The sequence below is a fragment of the Neopelma chrysocephalum genome, unplaced genomic scaffold (assembly GCF_003984885.1).
Source record: "Neopelma chrysocephalum unplaced genomic scaffold, ASM398488v2 Primary Assembly neopelma1_64, whole genome shotgun sequence".
Lineage (NCBI taxonomy): Eukaryota > Metazoa > Chordata > Aves > Passeriformes > Pipridae > Neopelma > Neopelma chrysocephalum.
Window position 1 is genome coordinate 4,614,188 of NW_020897721.1, and position 22,146 is coordinate 4,636,333.

General features: G+C 45.0%; 1 protein-coding gene across 2 annotated transcripts in view; it reads right to left on the minus strand.

The window, feature by feature from the left end:
• The window catches only part of DMAP1 (DNA methyltransferase 1 associated protein 1), a 30,447-nt gene extending 8,458 nt beyond the window's left edge, over positions 1–21,989 (minus strand). For both annotated transcript variants that reach the window (XM_027683023.1, XM_027683022.1), the window contains exons 1-7: positions 21,678–21,989; positions 18,867–18,958; positions 18,055–18,250; positions 13,575–13,733; positions 12,259–12,426; positions 11,103–11,288; positions 8,155–8,226 (exon numbers count right to left, since the gene is read on the minus strand). In XM_027683023.1, coding sequence (XP_027538824.1) covers positions 8,155–8,226; positions 11,103–11,288; positions 12,259–12,426; positions 13,575–13,733; positions 18,055–18,250; positions 18,867–18,958; positions 21,678–21,779 — 975 coding nt within the window. In that variant the 5' untranslated portion in view covers positions 21,780–21,989. The remainder of the gene's footprint in view (positions 1–8,154; positions 8,227–11,102; positions 11,289–12,258; positions 12,427–13,574; positions 13,734–18,054; positions 18,251–18,866; positions 18,959–21,677) is intronic.
• Between the last annotated feature and the right edge of the window lie 157 nt (positions 21,990–22,146).

The window sequence follows — 22,146 nt, forward strand, 5'->3', positions numbered from 1 at the left end:
CAGTACCAGAGCCTTCCTGTGCAGAGAGGAGCCTGGGATAAGCAGAATCTACTGGCGTGCACGTGGCCTGGGAGGCATGGAATACACTGGTACTGACCTGCTCTGCTCTCCCCTGAGGGAGGAGGACATTGCTTGGGAATTGGGCCATGCAGCTTAAATAGACCCAGAACCCACCACACAGACACCAGGGGTGGGCCCTGAGCAATTCCATTTCTGTAGAGGGTCTCACCACAGAGTACCCTTGAGGTCTCGCAAGCTACAGGGGTTTTATTTAATGTTCGAGGCATTCCGCCAACAAAACCTTGCTAATTCACACTAATGACTAGGAGACCTACTGCAAATTAATTGCTAATTGGCAAAATTCATTACATGAACAAACAGCATAAGGAATAACTGAAGATATAGCCTCCCCAAACAGACTCGGTTCATTTATTTTTGTGTGCCATTCAGTTTTCATGATTTATGCTAATACTTTTAAGCATAGTTGTAAATGTATTTGAATCTATTTTAGTAGAGTAATGAAGTCCAAGTAGCAGCAGAGCTGGCAACACAGTCCCCTGGTATGTCTTACAGCATCACCACCTGGCAGGTAGAGACTGCCATGGGGACCTGCAGTAGGAATGGAAGAGGTCTGCAGGATCTACAGACACACTCAGCTAGGTCCCTCAAGTGATTACACCTGTGTGGCCATCTTAAATGTCCTGCTCTCAATTAATCATTTTCTTCATAAATGCTCTTTTTCTGGTGGTTACAACTGCCCAGCCCCCCCATCAAAATCCTCTTTTGTGCTGAAACCTTCTGTTTGGTGTATCACCAAAATACAAGGTTTTTTAAAATTAATCAGTGGTTATTTGAATATTTCACATCCCCTCCCCAAGCTGCACTTCATTTTAATTCAATTTTGAGATAACCTTTTCCTTAAAAATCAACCTTCCCTAACCCTAAACAACATGATTGTCCTAAAAGTGATAATTCTAAAATCTCCACACATCTGACCTGTGTCTGTACAGCTGTAAACCTGGGGTTTTATGCACCAGCACCAGTATTATTCAGCACTATAATACAGCTCACTGACATTGAAAACCACCTTCTTAGTAGATTTCAGCAGCAAAAAAACTTTCTCATTAGGCACTTTCTTCATAGGTATCTTTAGAGCACTGAATTGTTTAGTGGGTTTCCAGGAAGAAGTGCTAAAGTTTCAGATGAATAACGTTTTTTGCATTTTCTGCCTGAAGGTCAAACTTTCCTGGGCTGCATGGCTCTGCTCTGCGGGAGCAGAGAGCCTCCACTCCTGCACAGTTTTAAGACTCAAGGAAGGAAAGAACCATATCAAGCACTTTAGTCTTAGCACTCTGGAATTTAAAAAACCCCAACAGAGGAATTCAATTTCGGATGAGAACGTGCACATTTCTGGAACTCTGAGGTGCTTCACTGCTCAGAACTCAGGTGCTATGGCAGAAGGACACTTGCAATGGATGTATGCAAAAGTTAGAAAAGTGTGGAACTGCACAGGTATTCTCTGTCTCAAAGAACATACATGCTTCCCTCTGCCCCAGCTTACAGCTGTGGACTCTATGTCTTATGTCTGTGCCTGCTGATCTGTCACACTAAGATTTTGGACAGGTAAAAATAAGGATTAATACCACTATCCCATCTCTACTAAGACATTAAACACACAGCTATCTCTCTGGGGTGGCACATGACCACCAACTTGCCCCATCAGTGAGGCTTAATGCTAAATAAACCAATCTTTTCAAAAGAAAACATTTCTATAACAACTTATGTAAATGGTTATTTCGGGGGTTTTTTGGACTGAAGTTAAACATACTCCACAAATTCCCAAATCAATTGTGCAAAAATATAAATTCTGTACTTGAATTGTCCCGGTAAACTAAACCAGTTGTACAGAAATATACCTAGTGAAAGCTTTGTCAAGGTGAGGGAGGCCAACAGATCCCAGAGAAGCACAGCACATGTGGGCATATGGCAAAGTAGCAGCTCACTGATCCTATAAACATTAATGCCTCGTTATTCATCTGTAGCACTGATTCAAGAGGTAAAGCCAAGAGAGACTTCCTAAAGGAACCAAAGGTCCTGGAGCATCAATGTCACAGCACGATGGGTTTTCACCAGTGCAGGCAAGAAGGTATTCAAGGTTTTTATACTCTCCCACCCCTTCTCCCCCAGGAAGGAGGTACAGATAGCTTTGACACTACACAAGTGGCCTAAAATTAGAATTACTTGGAATCCACACGATGATGGCTGAAAACCTGGAAAGCACCAGCTTTCTTCCAGTTTGACACACAGATTGTGACAAGAAACAAGACACCTGAGAAAACAAGAAGAATTCACACCTTGCCAGGACTGCCTGCCATTCAGAAGATGGTCATCTGCCTGCAAGCAAAGCATTATCTACCACTTACAAATCCTGAGATTCCCTGCCCTCAAATACCTTTGGCTTTAAAAATAGCACAAGCCTGTAAAATAAATGCAAAAGGACTACAGAAAGTGTTTGTGTAAGGAAAAATAAGAAAATACATGGTGCAGAAGAAAGAGCTGCACAGGACATTTTCAACTGGGGGCTATTTTATGCTAAAAACACATTACCAGAACGACACTACAGCATTTTGCTTTAAGCAGATCTGCAGATTCCCCCTGCAGTCCTACCCCTGCCTCTCACTACAGGCATGGAGACCAAGCTGAGACCTGTAGAGGCTGCAGAAAACATGACTGGTTGCAGCCCCTAAGCTGCATCTGACTGAAACAATTCCAGAGCACAGAAGCGTGTGCTGTGATCACAGGGAGGGCCCTAAGACAGCCCACAGGAGGGGAAACTCCAAGGATACTCTCCCATGGTATAAGAATCTTTAGTGAACTTCCAGATCAGAAACAAGAAACTGTAGCAAAACATGCATCTAGTCTTGATGTCGCTTTTCTCTTAAATAATTTAAGTGAATCTACACTCACACAAATACAAACAACCACTGTGACTAATTACAGTCCGATCATTATATTGGTTACCCTAATGAAAAAAAAAAGTGATATATATGGAGCTCTGCACAAGTTACAAACAATAAAATTAGCTAATGAATGGCACTCAGGACTGTGTCACTACAGGCACACAAAGGTAGTAAAAGCTTCTCAAATTGGGCCAGGACTGACAAACAAAGGCCTCATGCTGCATGGACACTGTTTGGTACTGGATGATTCAACGGAAGCAGCAACACAGAGTGTCCTTTCCAGAACTACAGCTTATTTTAAAGACCCCATTCCTGCACCCAGAGTGCTCTCTTTACACCTGACAACCTACTAAGGCTTTGGTCCAGATGCTCTCCCACTCCAATAACCTCCACGAAAAAAGTAAAGGATGCATTTTCTTTTAGCAAATTAACATTAGGTGCCTTTCATTAGGCACCTAATAAACACTAGTTTAGCTAAGAACAAGAATGGAGGGAGAGAAGTGCTTGAATTCACCTTCTGTAGTTCATTCAAGATTTTGTATCCTTTGCTGTTCCCTTTAAAAATAAATACACCAATATTTTCGCTTTATTTCATTCTCTACAGGCAGGAGTTTGATTGGGAAATGCACCAGCACTCTCTTGGCCCTAATCAAAGGGCACATAATACAACAAATAGATGGCAATACCACAACATGAATTCGATCCAGCCTGCATCATTTGTTCATAACTTTTATTCACAGAAATGAGAATACTACTTCCCTTCCACACTTCTGTCAGGCTCCCCATGGAAATTACTCTTGCCCACTCTCTTGTAGAGAGCATAACATACAACTTTGCTAATGAAAAATTGCTAACAGAAGCAACAAGCACATCTCAGCTAACTAATCCATGGGATGTCCAGACCTGGAAACATAAACTTTCCTAACTAATAAGGGTGTGCTGATCTCCATCAGATTGATGTCAGGATGCCTTGGAGTGCAATCAATACAAAACAAATAAATAATTAATTGCTCCAAGTAATTAGATTTATCAAATCCAAATAAAAATAACTGATATTTTATGGAACTGCTTCCAAAGCTGAACCTCTGAAGGGACAACATTGATCACAGGAGGACAGACAGATGTTTCCCATGTTCACAGCCGATGAGGTCTGGGTTTGCATTAATGACAGGGAAGGAACAGAGCCAAGAGTCTCCGCTGCAGAGTAGACAGGCAGCGTGCTTGGCCATTTAATTACAGGTCAGATCAAATACAGAGAATAAACATGTCTAAACACATACACACAACCCCATCTTCCTCTAGAAATATCATTCACCTTGGAGGTGCAGTAAGTACTTAGTTCTCACCCTGAGAAAATAAAAAAAATAAAAAAAAAAAGGAAAAACACACACACGCTTTTCCCTCACAACCACAGTAAATTCTTATTCATTAATCAGTGCTAAAAAAAGTGCTCAGCAGGCTACTAAATATTTAAAAGCTGTTGAGTGTGAATATTTGAATCAATGGATACTAAAGCTCTACTTGTAATTTTCCTTCCTCTACTTCTTTCTTAATTTGTTCAACTGGCAAATTGTCTACAAGATCCCAGTTAGCAGATGGAGCCAGGCTGCTGGCTGGAAGCCTCTTCTGAGGGGAGGAGGCCAGCTTTGAATGACTAAGCTGGAACATCCCTCAGTCCTTTCTGCAGACTGAGAACTCTACAAACTCCTTTTCATCATGGAATTTTGTCTTGTTTCCAGATGAGACATCACTCAATCAATTCTCTTCCAGGTCCTTTGTTTCCAAACCCATGACAACAGAGCAAGGACACAGATGTATCCCTCAACATGCAGGAGTTGGGACAAACATCCACCCCTTTCCACGCATCACCTTCCTTCTTAAAAGCACTGCTGCAAAAATTCAACAGCAGTACTGAAATCATAAGTTAAAATTCACAGATAGGGTCAAGAGAGAAGAATAACTCAAAACACAGTGCAGAGATGTTAGGTATGCCGAAGTCAAGCACTTTGAACACAATGAAGTCAAAGACAAAGGTTAAACTTAAAAGAAAGCTGAACATGACATGCTACAGAAACACTGTGGTGAAACCAAAACAAACTCAGCTCTGCCCTACAGAAGCAACATGATGCCCAGATCACAAATGTGTGGTTACTGTTGGTTTGTCTGGGTCCTGGAAAAGATTCAAGTTCAACAGCTCCCATTTTCCTTTCCTTCAGGCAGATCCTCAGCAAAGGACTCCTTCCTCATACCTCCCTGTTTTCCTTTAGTCTCTTCCTCACCTTCCCCTGTTCAAATTCCCTACCACCTTTCATGTCCTCTGGCTCTTTGGCTGTCTGCCCTCCCAGCTGAGCAGGCCTGGTATAACAGGACGTTTTCCAGAAGCAATGCTTAGGATTAATAACACATTTCTGATGTTATTTTCATAACACTGTTTTACTAACAGCAAAGGCAAAGGAACTCTTGAAAGGCTTACCCCCCTCCAAAACATCTGCTGCTGCCTCCTGTTCTCAGTGGCACCAAGGCAATACACTGCCTTGAATTAAGAGGAAGCTTTTCATAATGCCCAGTTTCCCACTGCCTTAGAGAAACTTGCAGCCTGTGCTGTCAGGAGGCAGAGGGGAAATCCCATGCAGAGCAAGGGCACGGGGGCTGTGGCCTTCTTTGCCTGTGGCCACAGTCCCATGGAGAACAATGGGAGACTGAAGCCACTCTGATAGAAGGCAGCTTGTCAAACTCACTGCAGAAGATTACTCTTCAGCGTTTGCTGAAGGAGAAACTTTCGGTTATGAAGAATAATGGCTGTAAGTGACCATTAATCCTAGGGGGGAAAAAAATAGTCTTCAAATTCAGCCTGTCCATAAGATTTTGTAAGCTGTAACGACAGGGGGAATTTGAAAAGCCAGGGCTATTGTCATAAAAACTACTGGGAACAAATTAAGTTGAATACGGATTCCTAACTTTTTCTTCAAGGACTCATTTCTATAAATTAATTTTAACTCAAGATTTCAGACTAATTGTAAATCCTCAGGAAAAAAAAAAATCTCTAATCAAAGAGTAAGTGCTATTATCCTGGGGATGATATGGTACATTTTTCACACATGACAGAGGTTGAGCCCTGATCTCAGTGCAAAATCCAACTTCGCCTAACCAGGAAAGTGTAAAGCACAGTAGCAAAGTACAAAATAAAGGAGGACAATAGAAGCCTTTAGGTGGGAAACTCTTTAAGTCCCCAGGCAAAAGAACTTACTGCAGGATATCACAAGCTTTTAGAAATCATTTTCCAATGTGCCAAGGGCAAAACATCTTACGCTGCACGTTGCCAGAGGACAAGTTTCCAGCAATTCATCCCAATTCCTCACTTAGTCCCAGTCAGCTCCCACCCTGATCAATTCCACACCACTGGAGTGCAGAGGGTTTGCCACAGAAATCCCACAAGTGAAATAATTTGGATTAGCATGGATTGTCAACTCTACACCATTTAGCACTTCAGCACCTCTTACCAGTTCAAAAGGCCCGTACTGACCTCACGTAATTAATTCTCCCCATCATGCATCTGTGAAGCAAGTGAGTCTAATAGCTCCCATTTTAGAAACAGTGAAGACTTGGCTAAGGAAGCCAGGTGACTGGCTAAAAGACACAAATGAATTCATTCTGCTGGGTTAGAGGTGGGTTTCATGTTTTCAAACAGCAAAGTGTTGTTTTTTCACCTAGATCAGTGATTTACCATCGTTTTTAATTCACAAACCACCGGTACTTCTAATAACAGCATTTATCTCCTTAAAAATTTCAAGCAGAGCATTAAGAAGTTGCTCTAGGTCATTCCAGGAGCTTGGATACTGCAGGCTAAAAGTCGCTGAATCAGACTGTCATGCCTCAGCTTATCACTGCATTTTGTGAGCATTAAAGGGAACAGATAAAAGCATGTAGCACCCATTTTCATGAAGGCTGGGATTCGAATTGCCTGTTTGGCACACAAAAAGGCTGCTGGCTTTGCCAGATGGTTTCATCACTGATAGGTTATTGCTCAGCTTCTCTTCCAGAGGGGGTAAAAAAAATAGAAAAGATTAACCACCACTTATTAGTTTTCAAAATCCAAATCAATCTCCATAAATTACTCTATTTATCTTAGTGCCGGAGAACACATCTGCCACGTCTCCATAAATCTCAACACATGCACTGCAGTCTTGCTTGTCTCTTGACTGTGATTTCCTCCAGGCTGTAGCCCCTCACTCAAACAGGTAGCCTGCACATGGTGGCACTTGCACACTCCAGGGGTTCCTCAGCAGTGACCTTGCTGAGGCATCCTGCCTCTAACACGCACGTGCACCTCTACGTTGAAGCAGCACGATCCCAAACATATTTCTAGTAACAGCCCCAGGTTGTCCCCAGCAAGATCTGAAACTATTCTGAAAACAAAAGAACATTCCATAAAAACAGTCTTTTAAATTACTATGCCAAGTGAGGGTGCCAGGCAAGGAACCTACTTATCCAACTTTGCTATAGTAAAGCAACTAAAAATTAGCACTTGTACTGGGCACACAGGATTTCGCTGCCAAAACCCCTCTGAAAATGTTCAGTCAGCCAAGCAGGTTTCACTTGCTCAATATCTCAAAACCTGTGGCTAAGAGGCAGGTGTCAAGTCTTTTCTCAGGAATATCTCTGCAACAGAATGAACAAAGGGGCTTTTCCAAAAAATATTTTTTAAGGTAATGGAAACAGAAAGGCTAAAAATCATATGTGTTTATGTGTCTCTGTTTTTTTCAAGACACGACCTGAACATTCAGTTCTTAGAGATGATCTTAACTAAATGATCTTTAAGGTCTCTTCCAACTCAAACCACTCTGAAAGCACTTCTCAGCTATTGACATATGTCCTTTATGAGGCCTACTAGTTTTGGCTGTGAGCTCTGTTTGGCCTGGACAGCTCCATTTGGGTCTGTCACACGTGTCTAACAGCAGAGCAGGCACACCAGCAACAAACACCAGCAAGTTCAGGTGCCTCTGCAAGGCGACGAGCTGCCTTTGACAGTGCCAGCATTCCAGGTTTCTGAGTTTCCACATTTATGGAATTCCTTTCTTATTTTAGAGGCAAGAACTTGACTTTCTTTAGCTATAAAAGGAGAACAGATGAGGAGAGAGACAAGCAGACTGAAAGGCATTAACAGAGATCCCACGGGACCAGGACAGCAGCCTACCCTCTGGCTTCGCAGCGTGACACCTGCAGATTTGAAGTCAGGAAACTTGATGCCAGCAGTCTCGGGAACAGCCTGAAAGAGATCGAAACAGGATGTGTTGAGGGAGGAAACACAAGAAACACAAGATTTCATATAGAGACTATCTGAAGGGGAAACACTGTTTCCTATGACGGAGAACCACCTGCCACGGCCACATGTCGGAGCTGAGGCAAGAGGAAAATCCCGAGCAATGGGATTCAGTGGGAAAATCCCAAGCAATTCACTGAGAGAAATACTCTGGTTCAAGGTATCTTTGGAAAGCTCAAGCATTTTTGGCCAGTTGGTTTAAATGCACTGCTCTGCACAGACACTTATACCCATCCACACAGAAATCCTGACTTTAAATGGTATTCATGCACATTTGCCCAATATTATCCTTATCTAACTTAGACCCATTTCACTGATCAAAACAGCCCAGGACTTCCCTAAATCTTGGCTTTTGACTGCGAACTCTCTAAGGAATGAGCTGAGAAACCTCTGATCTGTACAGACATGAGCCCACTAATGAGGATGCAAGGACTGGCCCCCTCCAGGGAAGCCTGCTGCTCATACATGTTTTGCCATTTGTCCACTCATTAGACAGTTTTCCTTCTTACTCACTTCACATTTTAAGCATAGCAGTAAAATGCAGCAAACTTCCAACGCTGTTGTTGCTAACACTGCGGCATTTAGTTGCATTTCAACAAAATGGAAAGAAATAAAAAGTCTTTAAAAAGTCTGTGCTGCTGAGCAAAGCACAAGGTGAGCAAACCTTTAAACTATTAAACCAGGCTATCTGCAGGGCCCTGTGCACTGAATGGGGGGGGTCCCCTGAATGGGTAAACAATACTCATGATTCAACCCAAGAATAGCCACAACCTCTGCAAAACACATGCACAACCGTATTTTTCCAAAAGGAAGAGTCACCTCAAATCTCCCAGTTTCTCTGGAGACATCATTTGCCTTGCTGCTCCCACACTTCTCTGCAGAGAGGCCCTGCAGCTTGTTCTTTGTTTGTTCCAAACAGGGCTGAGACAAGCAGGGTTGCCCCAAGATCATAAGAGATGCTGAAGGGCAGTGACTTGATTTCTAAAGTTCCCTGCCAATGACTCACACATCTCTATCAGCCATCTCTATGTCATGGTCTTGAGGTGGCCAGGCATTAAGATTATTTCAGTTATCTGTTGTCAGTCAAATAAACAGAGGGCCCAGGAAGAGAGTCCTAAATATGACCATGAAGGAAAAGGTATTCTCTAACTACCACCAGGGCCCATGAACTTGCAGAGATCACTTTGATCTGTGGTAGGATATAGCCTCCCTGCTCGCACTATTAGAGACAAACAAGGCTGCAATCAAAAACCAACCCTCTCTGCTTCCTTTGGATGAAGGCTGGCTGTCAGACTCCCCGAACTCTGCCCCTCAGCCTGTTGCTGAACACCCTGACAGAAGCAGTGAGGGTAAATCAGCATCGTTGCCTCAGCCGAGCCCACTCCGAGTGCGCTCGGCACATAAGCAATTAAATGGGTTCTTTTGCCTCGTGTGCCTGTACAGCCTGTACATGCTGTAAATGCTTCAACCTCAATTGACTCCTTGGTAAATGATTTTCCTTTGTTGAAATGATGCTGATGCAGCTCCCGATTCAAATTCTTAGTTAAAATGCAATTTTTTTCTTAACATTTCCCGGCTATAGTTGGTAATTGACTCCTAATGGACTCTGTCATGGTTGAAATGATGCTAGTGCAACAACAGAAACTGCTTCTCTGCCCACCCTGGCGTGCCCATCCACTACGTGCCTGCAGACAGGCACCAGCCAACGTTTAGGGGTGGACTCCCTTGCCTTGGCATCCTCAGCATCTTTCCAGCCCCATTCTCTAGCCCTCCTTTTTCATTACCACCATCAATGAACTGCTTTCTTTAGAAGGAGATATGCCAGCTATGCCTGAGCTTTCCCAGATGAACCCTCAAGGGAATTCAAGGCACGAGGTGCCCAGTGATACTATATTCATCACATAGCAGGGACACACACGGGACACAACACACTGAAAGAGTGTTTTGAGGAAGTGGTGGCCAGTAGGCACAGTTCAAGAAAAAAACTGTCTAGCATTCATTACTTCTCTCCCCTCCCTGTATAGAACCTTTTGGAGAAAAGTGCTCTCTGTTCACAAGGTGAATGGACAGGAATTCCCAGGGACTCACTGGAAACATCTGAGATTTTTTTAACAGCCCTTTCCTACTGAAAGTGCTGAATTTAGATCAGTCCATGCTGTCCTCCTCTTTCCAGAAAGGGAAACTGAGGTAGCATCAAATGTGAAGTGAAACCTGTGTTCTGGACTCCTTAGACTTCAGTTCAGCTCAGGGAGAAATACCAATAGGTCCCAGAATACAGGAGTCCCACAGCAGGGCTGCTCTGATCACAGCTGAGGATCAGGAGGGGCATGTACTGAACTTGGGGAGATGCTGCTGAGACTCAGGAGATGGGGAGGAAAGGAAAACTTGGACTGGAAAAAGAAGGCAGGTGAATTCAATGGGTATGTGGGCCAACCCTACAGAGCAGTAACAGAATACACTTGGGAGAAGCAGGGAGATAGATGTTTCTCCTTGCCATGATGCATGAATGGCTGGCATCATTTCATCTCGTTTCTCAGGGAAGGAAAGAGAAACAGGACTTAAAGCAGCATTTTTCAAAGGGGAGAGAGACAGAGAACACACCAGAGGACACTGACAATGGCTGTCTTACACTAATCTGCCTTCCAAAGACGCAACCAAAAATACATCTGCCAGAAGGCAGCCAGCAGTTGCTCGCCCTGCCCAAAAAGGGCCTGATCCCTGTAGGGTTGCTGAAGAAAAACACATTACCCAGCCAGAGCATAAACAGGGGAAATTAAAAAAAAGAAAAAAAAAAAAAGAAGGAAAAAGAGAGAAGTGTTTACAGGCTTCTCTGTCTCCTTCTTCTGTGGCAGCTTCTTCTTGGGAGCCTTGCGCTCGGCACGCCTCTGCTCAGTGGTGGTGTCAGCAGCTGTGATGAGCTTCTGCAGGTCTTGGGTTCTCTTTTCTCTCTCTTTCTTCCTGGTTTCAATTTTGCGGAGCTCCTGGATGAGGTATTCTTCTTCTGCCACCTGCAGACCAGAGCACGACAAGGCAATCAGAGAGCAGAGGAAGCCTGGCAAGTCAAGGGGGCCATCTACCGATAACAGCTCTGCCCCAGGCCAGCCTGGGAATGATTTTATGCTCCTGCTTAACCTCTTGGATTTGTAGAGCATGTTATGCTCCATAACCTAACCCTGCATCCATGGCAATGCCACTCTACAGTCTGGCAGGTGCTGTATCACAACATCCATGATGCACCCTACATCAGCATCCATAAATGACTAATCCCATCTCCAAAGAGACCAAGAGCACAGACAGATGGGTAAAAAAGTCCAAATACGCCGTAGCTGCAAAATGCAGTGCTGTGAAAAGCTGGGTTCCCTTCCCAGACACAGCAAACTGAACCTAGAGCAGCTATGCCTAGTACTGACACCTGTCAATGAGGAAAGCACAAGCAGAGTAATTACATGCATGAACTTGTCCATAGAGGGAACTACTAACTGAAAAGGATGCTCTCCCCCAGCCTTTGGGGAACACACAGTTTCTTAACCTCTAAACTCTGGGACCATTACATAGCTTCAACAAAGAGGAGAACTAAACATAAAGATTTACAGGTTTTGATGTTTTCTGGCAAGATTTTTTCTCTCAAGGAAATAATTCTCTCCTCATGAGACTCTGGGACCCATAAGGGCATTAATCTGAGAATTTGTTTCTATCCAGAGGACTAGTCCAATAAGTGTCACTGACAAGGTCCTGGAAGTTACCAGAGACCATAACTCTGCTCACATAGCCCATTCTTCTGTGTAGTCAGATTTCTCAGTTATTGTCCTTTTTGTACCCCTTAAATTGACATTAATCCAACAACAAAAGCAGTACTCAGGTATTGCTCTTTTGCTGTCCAGCCTTTCTTTTCCTTTCCCACCCTCTGGCCCATACCATGCACCTACTGACTCAGCTTACAAATCTTTTGGAGGAGTGATGCTCTCTTGCCCAAGTTACCTGCTCTGGTGTCCTATTGTAAAGCCTTTCCAGTTGTTCCTTCCTTCGTCTCTCATGGCCAGCATCAAAGACTGGGATTTTCAGGTCTGTGCCTGGAGCCGCACGAATATTGGCCAGCTTGGCACAAATGTGGTAATATCGTTCCTTCAGGTCCTCCACTGATCTTTTCTGTGGAAGACATCACAGGAAGACAACATTATGGAAGTACCAAGCAAAACCTTGTGCAGTAGCCACTCAAGGACCACTGACTGAAGGATGTCAGATACAGTACAAGACACAATGCCTGGGAGCAAGACCAGCAGGAAGCTTTGCCACTGCTGGAGGAACGACAGGGAAGGAGTTTCTCAGTGAGCTGTGTGAATTAACTGTCATGGGTTCACAGCTACTGCTTTAAAAACACCACTCAAAGGGTCCAACAATTCCACTGAGGGTTTAGAGACAACACAGCAGTGGAGCACCCCCAGATAAAAGGATGCAAAGAGAGTTGAGAGGAGAAAACCTTCCGAGGAGGAAACTGCAACAAAGCACGGGAGGTCTCTGAGCTGCTCCAGACAATGGTCATTCAAGCCACAACCAAGATGGTATCAGCTGCAACAATTCACTGCCCATCACTACAGACCCTGAGCTGTGTTCCATTACCACAAGCACCAAGGGTGCCTGGGCTGCCCAGCTGGGCAGACTCTTGTTATTCACTTTGCTAGAAGCTCTTCATGTGACCATTTCAGAGGGCAAGAAAAAGCTCCAGCATTTGGAGCTGTTCGTACGAGTCACATCTTTCCCTACGTCACCAGGAAGCATGGAACCAGTAGTTATAGGACATTTAAGATTATGACACCAGGGTTGCATTTCCAGACCACTGATGGTCCCTGTTTCATGGCAGAGATGGTGGAAACCCCCACCAGGTCAGACCATAAATCAGGAGCAGTACCAGGGAAAGTCCCAATCCCCAGCATTCGTTAGCAGACTCTTCTCCAAGGGCCTAGGCTGGAATCCAAAACAGCTAGCCTACTCAGCTAAACAAACTCCCCAGCTGCCTTACCTTCAAGGAACAACGAGCTGTTCTCCTGGCAGATGCAAACCTTCTAACTTTCTAATAAAACACAACAAGGAATGAGCACAAGTCACGGTGGATTTAATTACAAACAAAGCAAGCAGCAATGCCCTGTGCTGGAAATTCAATATTCCTTGCTGCCAATAATCCATTATTTTCCCCTAATGAAGTTGATACAAAGGGTAATTTGGTCTTTCAAGTGCAGAAAGCCCTGCACATGCCATAGCAGCAGGTTTCTAGGAGCACCTTGGCCCTCAGGACTCACCTTGAACTGCTGGTGATCGTAGCGGTCGTGAATGACCACGAAGCGCAGATCAAAGCGCCGAGCCAGGTCGAAGAGATGGTCTGTCTCAGCTTTGGTCCACGCATCGTCGTGGAGATACATCTGGTACTCCTGCTCCGAGTAGACAGGTACCTGCACTGTCTGTGTAGAGAAAAGAAAACCACGGTAGCTCTCCTGCGGCACTGCCCTCCTCGCTGCCAGCTGGTAAGGGCCAGGATACCTGAGCCAAGAACATGAGCACGGCACTGACAGGAAGGGGCTGCCATGACCCTGAGCAATGAGTCCTGGTAGGAAACATGATGAGCAGGCAGAGGACTTGGTATGGAGCAAATGAGTGATCCCAGGGCCATAAACATGACATTCCGGGGAGCCAACCAGGAACTACAACCTGGAAGGCTGAAACCAATTTCAGGTTGCTGACAAAGGCAGAGGTCAGCAACCCACATCCTGACTATAGGTTTCAAAATTATCAAGCCAACACGACAGTGAAACCAAGGTTCAGCCAGCCTCCCTGCATTCCTGCCATACAGCAACACTAATACCTTGGCATAAACTGCTCTGACAGTTGACTCTTTCCTTGGGTTGGGACACACTCACTTGTACAGGACAAACAGGAAAGGCAAGGAGCAGCAGTCCCCAGCCTTTTGCACACCTTCTGCTTTGATACTCAACCTGCTCCTTTCATGTTCTGTGCAGACAGCACCATGAAGATCTGAAATGCTGAGTGCTGTACAAGTGAGGGCCATAAACTTGGTAAACAACTTCGTCCCTCTCTTCCTCATCCACCCTTTCTCCAGCAGAGCCACAGGGCCAAACAACTGTCCAATTCTCAGTGTCCCAAGGTGCCTAAAAGGCCAAGCCCACACCACTGTCCTCAGCCTGGAACTGCTCTGCAAGGGCTCTATCCAGAACACAAGTGTCACATGAGTACTAAAGGAACAGTAAAAATACTTAGTATATTAGGGGAAACCCTAGCATGTGGTAAAGCAAAAGTGTAAACAAGCCTGTGTTTTCCCCCCTTACCCCCTCCCACCACTCCTGCGGTAAAACTTTGCTCAGCCTGAGGAGATCCTGCCTCCACAAGAAAACATGGTGTGCATGTGAGCAGCACATGTGCTTCAACACCTCTCCAGCCCCATGGCCTACACCAGGAAAGTCACCCTCATGAACATCTCCGAGGAGCATTTCTGAGCCTCCAAATAACAGCCTCTTTAGGTCCACTGCTGTTCTTCCCTCACTTAGACACAAGAAGCCCAAAGCATATCTCTTGGGGATGCACTGCACCTCAATCTTCAAGCCCCACTTCCACCAGGAGCAATGTGCCATCCTACTAGACACTGTAAGGATGTCCCATGCACATCATGAAACAGAGTAATTTCTCGAGTAGCACACACACATGAGAAGAGCCAGCACGGCCCTCTGCAGTGGATGGAAGGGAAGGTGGCAGACGCCTCACTAGACAAGAGAGTGCAACAAGAGCAAAGACACTTCCATAACACTTCCTCAGCCCCCACTCATGGCTGCTTAGGTGAGAACCACTGAGAAGTGAGAAGGTGGAAACAGATGGAAAGCTTGAGCCCACCATGGGATGACTACATGTTCGAATGCAATGTGACCATGAGAAGGCAAATATGACTCCCAGAGAGGGATTTCCAGCAGAAACCAGCAGTGCTTCAGTTGCACAACAAGAATACTGGTAGGAATACCAACTACAACACTACTGATCCCCGGTTAGGAAAGATGAACTGAAATGGAAACAAGTAGAGAGAAGAGCAACGAGGACAAAAAATGGGTGGAGAGCTTGTCTTCCCACAGCAGACTGGAAGAGAAAGCAGCCTTGCAAAGGAAGTCTGGAAGGGAATCTGCAGACTTCAAGTATGCTAGATGAAATGAAAGGAACACCCCTGGGAAGAAAAGAACAACTGAAATAAGAACAAAAGAAACTGACTTGCAAAGAAATGCCAATTTAACATGGAAAATTTAACCTGGAAATGAAATGGAGCAGAGACAGTCTGGAACAGCTTCCCAAGGAAGCACAGGGGCAGGAAAAGCCAAGTGCTTTTCAAAAGGAACTTGAACAGTTTATGAAAGGGACTGGATGGTGGCAGGACCCAAAAAAGCCAAGAGGAGGATTCAATGGCCCAGAAAACCTCTCTCAGTCCAATATTTTACACTATAAATTCACACGATGAGCATTAAATTAGCTGAAATTGCTCAGGATCCTGGAGCCATGAGACAGTTCTGTAAAAAAACATCAGCACAATACCTAGTAGTGGTGAAAAGGCAAAGTGAACAGTAAGAATGATGAGGGAAATAGAGAAACACAGCCCACGTACAAACCCACCATGCTTTCATAAGTGACTCCTAGTCCACCCATTTCAAAAGAAAGGATATTTGAGAACAACGAGGGTGAGACTGCACAGGAGGGCATGTCAAATTACAGAAAACACAGTACACAGCAAGGACCATTTACTACATTATGTAACACGAGATCTCAGAGGCACTAAATGAAACCTCAAGGCAGCAGTTTGAAATGAGCAGAAGAAAGCACCACTGCACACCACACAAAATTAACCTGAAGAACTCATTACCATGGGATATTCACAGAGCAGCTTTCTGCCCTGAACATACCCAGCAAGAATTATTAAACACAAATTCCAAGTTAAGAAATCCTTAAGCCAAAGACCACAAGAAGCTAGGAAAAAATATATTTGCCCCATTCTCATGCTCTTTCTCTAAGCCTTTACTGATGGTAGCCAGAAAAAGAATATCAGCTGAGAGAGGGCTTTGCTCTAACACCAGGAAAGCTGCTTTCATACTTCTATTTCACACCCTGAAACAAGGCTCAGTGTACACGGTGAAACCCAAGCTTACATTTTGGATCTCACAATGAAGAGGAGGGATTTGGTTTGGAGACTGGAAGCACAGAGGAAAGGGAAAGCAACTGAGCAGTGACTCAGGAGCTGGGTTAAGTAGCTTGAGCAACCAACAGGACAGACTACACAGGAAAATAGCCTCATGCCAAGGGGAGCGAGAGATTCAGGCAAAGGTTTCAAGTATGAGAGAAGGAACCCACTAAAGAGTATGGAAAACTAAATAAAATTCCCCTAACACAGCAAATATCTGCAAAACTCTTCATCTTGCCTTCGACCTTCTTAACTACAGAACCACAAGGGTAACAACTTGCTCCTAATATTATGTGATTGTGCAGATGGCAGAGGTCTGTACCACTAATCTAAAGGTTGCAGCCTTGCTGAAGGCTCTTCTGTCTGTCAATTCACAGTACCTGATAAAGTTAAGGAAACGAGAATCGTATAATTACAACACCCATGTGTGGCCTCCTCTGATAAACTCAGTTGAACTCAGCCAAAGCCAGTTGCAGCAGTAAAGTCTTGGAGACAATTAGCCTCACAAAGTTTCACTCAGACAGCTAGGTAGGTGCCTTGACTAAGTGAGTCATACTTCAGACTTCCACCCCAGACATCAGAGAAGAGATACCACAGGAGGCTCTTACCAATGTCCCAGCAAGAGGAAAAGCATCAGTCAGAGCTTGAGCCTTCTAACATATAAGGTCAACCAACCACTTAACTCTGCAGGAAGCCAAGCTTTGTTAGAGCTGATGCTCTGTGGGTTACAAACTTAAAATATTGTATACGGTTACACACAAGCAGAGCTTTTGTGGAATCATGTTAGCACATGCTTTTTTTTTCCCTTTCAGATTTGCATCATGAAGGGAGTTAAATTACATTATGGAGGCACCCTAACTCCGCTCCTTCCTAACTTTGGAGGTCCTGGCTTTGAAGTATAAATCTTGATGTACTTTTCTTTGTGCATAGACATGAAAGGTCCAGCCACTCAAAGCAGATACATCTGGGACAAAAGACAGCAGGAGATTACAACAACACATTGTGACAATTTAATATAAGACGCAAAGAACAGGGTACTGCACCACACTGATACCACAAGAGCAATTTCAGAGGGAACACAACGTAATTCAGCATCTGTGCTGGAATCTGGCCAAAAGGTTGCAAGCCAGCTTTTTGGCCACGAAGCTCAAGCAATTTTTTTCATACTGGGAAAAATAACAAGACTTATGACTTTAATGTCTCACTCAGAATAGAATATCTTTGAGTACCCTGAGCCTGTAATCAGGGGGAGGATGTTGGTCAGGAACTGAGAGAGATGGTAGAGTGCCTCCTCACCAAATCAATGACTGCACACCTGAAACACAGGGGGCCCCAGCAAGCTCTCACCACACATGGAGCCCACTTCACTTGAATGATTTGGAGTCTGTGGTCACATGGCTGCAGGCCGTGCTGCAATTTAAAATGCAATTACCAAACCTAACACAGCCTTCACTTGTTGAAAGACCCAACTTCCTCTCTGGACACTCAAGAAGCTGACTGAAGGGTATTTTCCAGCTGCTATTTATATGCTTTTGTTCGAAAGTGCTCCCACTTACTTTATTGAACCTGGCAAAAGGGTAGTCCTTCCCTTCCTCTGCTGCTCTCCTCCAGTGGTAGAACATTGCTCCATCTTTCCTGGCTGGATTGGTGAAAGGCATCCACTTCCAAGGCCGGACTTTCTTGGACCCCAGTTTTGCTTTGACTGTTCGATAACCCTGAGTTGTATCACTTGGCAGCAGCGGAGGTGCATCCCTGTGGCGGAGAAAAGTGTTGGCTGACGAGGAGCAAGGAGCGGCCCAAGACAAACCCAAAGAGGTTTCAGATTCAGAGTGGGATCTGCCACCACAATGTTTAAGGTGGGAAAACCCAAGTTTAGTTTTATTCCAAGTTCTGCACTTCCCAGACTGCAATGCTTCCCTTATCAGAGGACAGAATAAACAGCACAGATGGGTTTGAACAGAACCATCTGAAAAGTAAACTATGCAAGAGACCTCTGAGGCAAGGGCACAATCCATAACAAATAATAAATACAGGCTGCAGAACTCTTTTTGCAGAAATAAAAGCGGATGATGTTTCCAGTTGAGATTAAGAGAGAATGAGATACAGAGGGTAAGAACACTGGTTTGTCTGCACTAGACTATTGTGCTTGTATCTAATTCATTTCCTACATCAAGCAAACCCCTCAAATTTAGAAGAGAGAAGACAGACACTGCCCATGACTGTCTAAGGGAAGGGCACAAGCATGGGCCAAGCACAAAAGGGGAATCAATCTGGGAAGCGAGACTGCGCCTGGTTTCAAGAGGACACTGCCCTGCCACCAAAAGCCCAGGCCACCCCACAACTTGCACAGATGACCATAAGCTCTTACTTCTTGTCAGAATAGAGAAGTGCATAAACTTCTCGGTGCATTCCTTCTGGCCGCTTAAACGTCAACGTCTCTGAAGATTTCTTGGATTTTTTCTGAAACAAAAGAACTGCATTTTAGATTGAGAAGTAGCAATTCCTGAAGAACATTAAACTATATAACCTGGTGTCCTGTGATGGTTTTCAATTTTATCTGGGTTTAGGCACCTTGAATGTCTCCAGGAAAGTGCCTGTTCCTGGTGGAAGACAGTGACAGACAAAATGTTCCCACTTCCAGTGATAGCACTCACCAGTACTCAGACACTTGCTGTTGCTGATAACACACTTAAATCCCAAGCTGAACATCTGGCTGTAGTTTTCAGGGGCTGGTGCACTAAGTCTTTTCATACTAGGTAAGCACTAGCTCCTCATACAGAGGTATTAATGCATTTAATTAAGTGCTTCTCTACCTTTTAGAGAAGATAATAAATGTCTTCCCAGCCCCTCTTAGTCTTTGTCACTTTGTTCTGCAGCAACTTCAGTTTTTACCAGCTGTGATCAAGCCCTTGCAGCAGCCCCTCGGCAAAACTACCTGTACCACCTACAAAAACTCTCTGGTCCCAACTCAGCTCTCCCATTTACACAGCAAACAATTTTTTTTTTACATAGTTTCTTCATACAAGGAATTCAGGGTACACGACTCAATCTGGCCCCTACCTTGTCAGAATTGGTGGTTTCTAAGATACAGTTCAACTCACACCACATATACAACTTTATGAGATCATCAGCTTCGGATTCAGATGGATACAGTAACAGCCACACTAAGAAGTTATACTTTATTTAAGTGGGACAAATATACTGAGCATTTGGTCTAACTGTATCATCTCTATAACTAGTAGTCACGTCACTACTATTACATACTTGTTTACCATATCACCACCAACTTTCAAATCAGAATATTTTTCTGATAAAACTAACACTGTATCATAAATTGTGTTAGATCCACACAGTCACCTTTATCAAGCAAATTCAAGATCCCATTGAAAAAATAATAACCTGCCAGCTTGGACTACAACTACTTGCCATAAAACTTCATGACAGACATGCACTATATCAGCACCTTTTCATCCCTAATCAAACACCTCTCTCCTGGTGTATCCATCACTTTGCCCAGGAGCGATGTAAGGCCAACCCAGGCACTTACCCACGGGTCACCACACACCCTGTTTGAAGACAGTCTTCTGGAATCCCCCCAAAGTTCCCAGATTTATTAAAAGTTAACATCAGCAGGCCAGAGATCAGCTCACCCAGCTCTTTAGGAGTTGAGAACAAATTACTTGGTCCTGCTGATTTAAATCTTTTTATGCCTAGTAATTTTTATTTAACATTCTCAGTCACTAATGGACTGGAAGGTACTTCACGGTTCTCTCCTGATTTCAAGACATCAATCTGCTTCTTTTCTAATTGAAAGCAGATCTATTTCCTGAGCAAGTGCTGCACTGTTATCAGCAACTTTGTGCTCTCCATGTGATAACAGCTCATACCTTGGGTTTGGCTTAGTTTCTGTACTTTGTAGAAATTCAGAATGTTTCACTCACGGTGTCAAGTGGCCTCCTGCATCCCTCCCAAAATCTCTCACTGCATCTCCCCTTCCTATCTCTCTCCATTACAGTAAATTTGAGGAGAGAACTATCTTATTCTCTGCTCCAAAAACAGAGGCACCAGTGCTCCTTCAGCTGTCTGCTGGTTAACAGACAAACACATTTAAATCAAAGAACCCACAACTCCGAGCACTCAGTGGCAACACCCCAGGCTGAACCCAGCCAACGAGCTGCTCACCACCACAGCTGATAACTGGGCATTTTACATTTCAGCCTTTAAATGACTGAAACTCATGGGTTTTCCATCACCCCAATGATCCTGTGTGTCCTACCCCTAACAAGGCAGCCATGAAAGCCCAGTGCTTCTCCTCAGAGACAAACCTTCCAGTGGAGGCAAACAATGGCAGCCAGGAAGTGCTTTAGGGATGGGGTGGTTGCCTCTGTTTAGCTTTGTTTTGATTTTTTTTTTTCCCAAACAAACACACAGACTTGACTTCAAACCAGACCATCTCTGTACCAGAGGGCTCCTGGCGATTTCATCTCCCTGGGCTCACTTCCAAACACCTCCACAGCTCATAAACATTCGGGAATGGACCTTCCCAACACCTTGCAAAACATGGGACACCCAAGACCTTGCCTGGATTTAAAATACAGAAGGCAACAAGATAACATAGCACATTACCACACAGAACTCATCACAGGACATCTCACAGCCTTAACAGAGCTTACTAACTTGCCCACATTCCCAGGCAACACATCCCAGTTGTCCCAAAGCCCAGCCACACACCTTCACCACGCAGGGAATGCTCCCTCGGTTGGAAGACATTTACCATTAACTCAGACAATGTTTTCTTTCTGCTAAAGCAGGACTGTGTTATATTATTTCCATCTGCCTGGGGGGGCTGGATGGTAAACACGCTTCACAAAATGGGAATTTTAGCGACAGCTGAAAACGTCCTAGGGCCAGGCCCAGCTTACCAGGACACCACTTACACAGCTCCAGTTTAAATCCCACACCAAGTGCCACAGCACAGTTAACTAAAAACACCGGGAACCCAGGAGTGGGACCCTCCAGGCACTTCCTGACACTCCTAGAAAGCACAACTATAAATGGAACTATGGTAGGAACACACTTTATTCCATCTTTTTTTCCCGATATTCACCCCAAAGACCACACACAAGGTGGGTCAGTGCCCAGAAAACACGCAGCAGCCCCTCGGGCCACTGCAGTTCACCTTATCCGAGTTGATGATGTCCTTCTTGTTGATGGTGCCTGTGTTCTCCGACTCCACGCCTCCCAGCTCCAGGATGTCCCGTACATCTGCCCCCGTCGCCATCTCTCCGCCTGCCCTCTGGCCTTCTCTGCGCCGTCCTGTCCGTCCCCTCCAGCTCTGGGAGGGCGGGAAACCGGGGGTCCGGGGTTAACTCCTTCGGGGGCACCGCGGGCACACACAGACACGCGCGTGTGCGTGTGCATACCCGTACCCGCACGTATATCCGCTCACACACACGCCTACATGTGCACACACACACTCACACGCGCAGCTCCACATAGACACACACCCCCCTCAGCCGCCTCCCATCCCCCCGCCAGGCCCAACAACGGGGCCTTGCACCCGGCGGGTCCCGGGGGCTGCGCGCGCCGCGCCCGCGGCCCGCGGCCCCGCGGCGGGGTCCCGGGGAGCCCGTGGGAGGGCGGGGGGG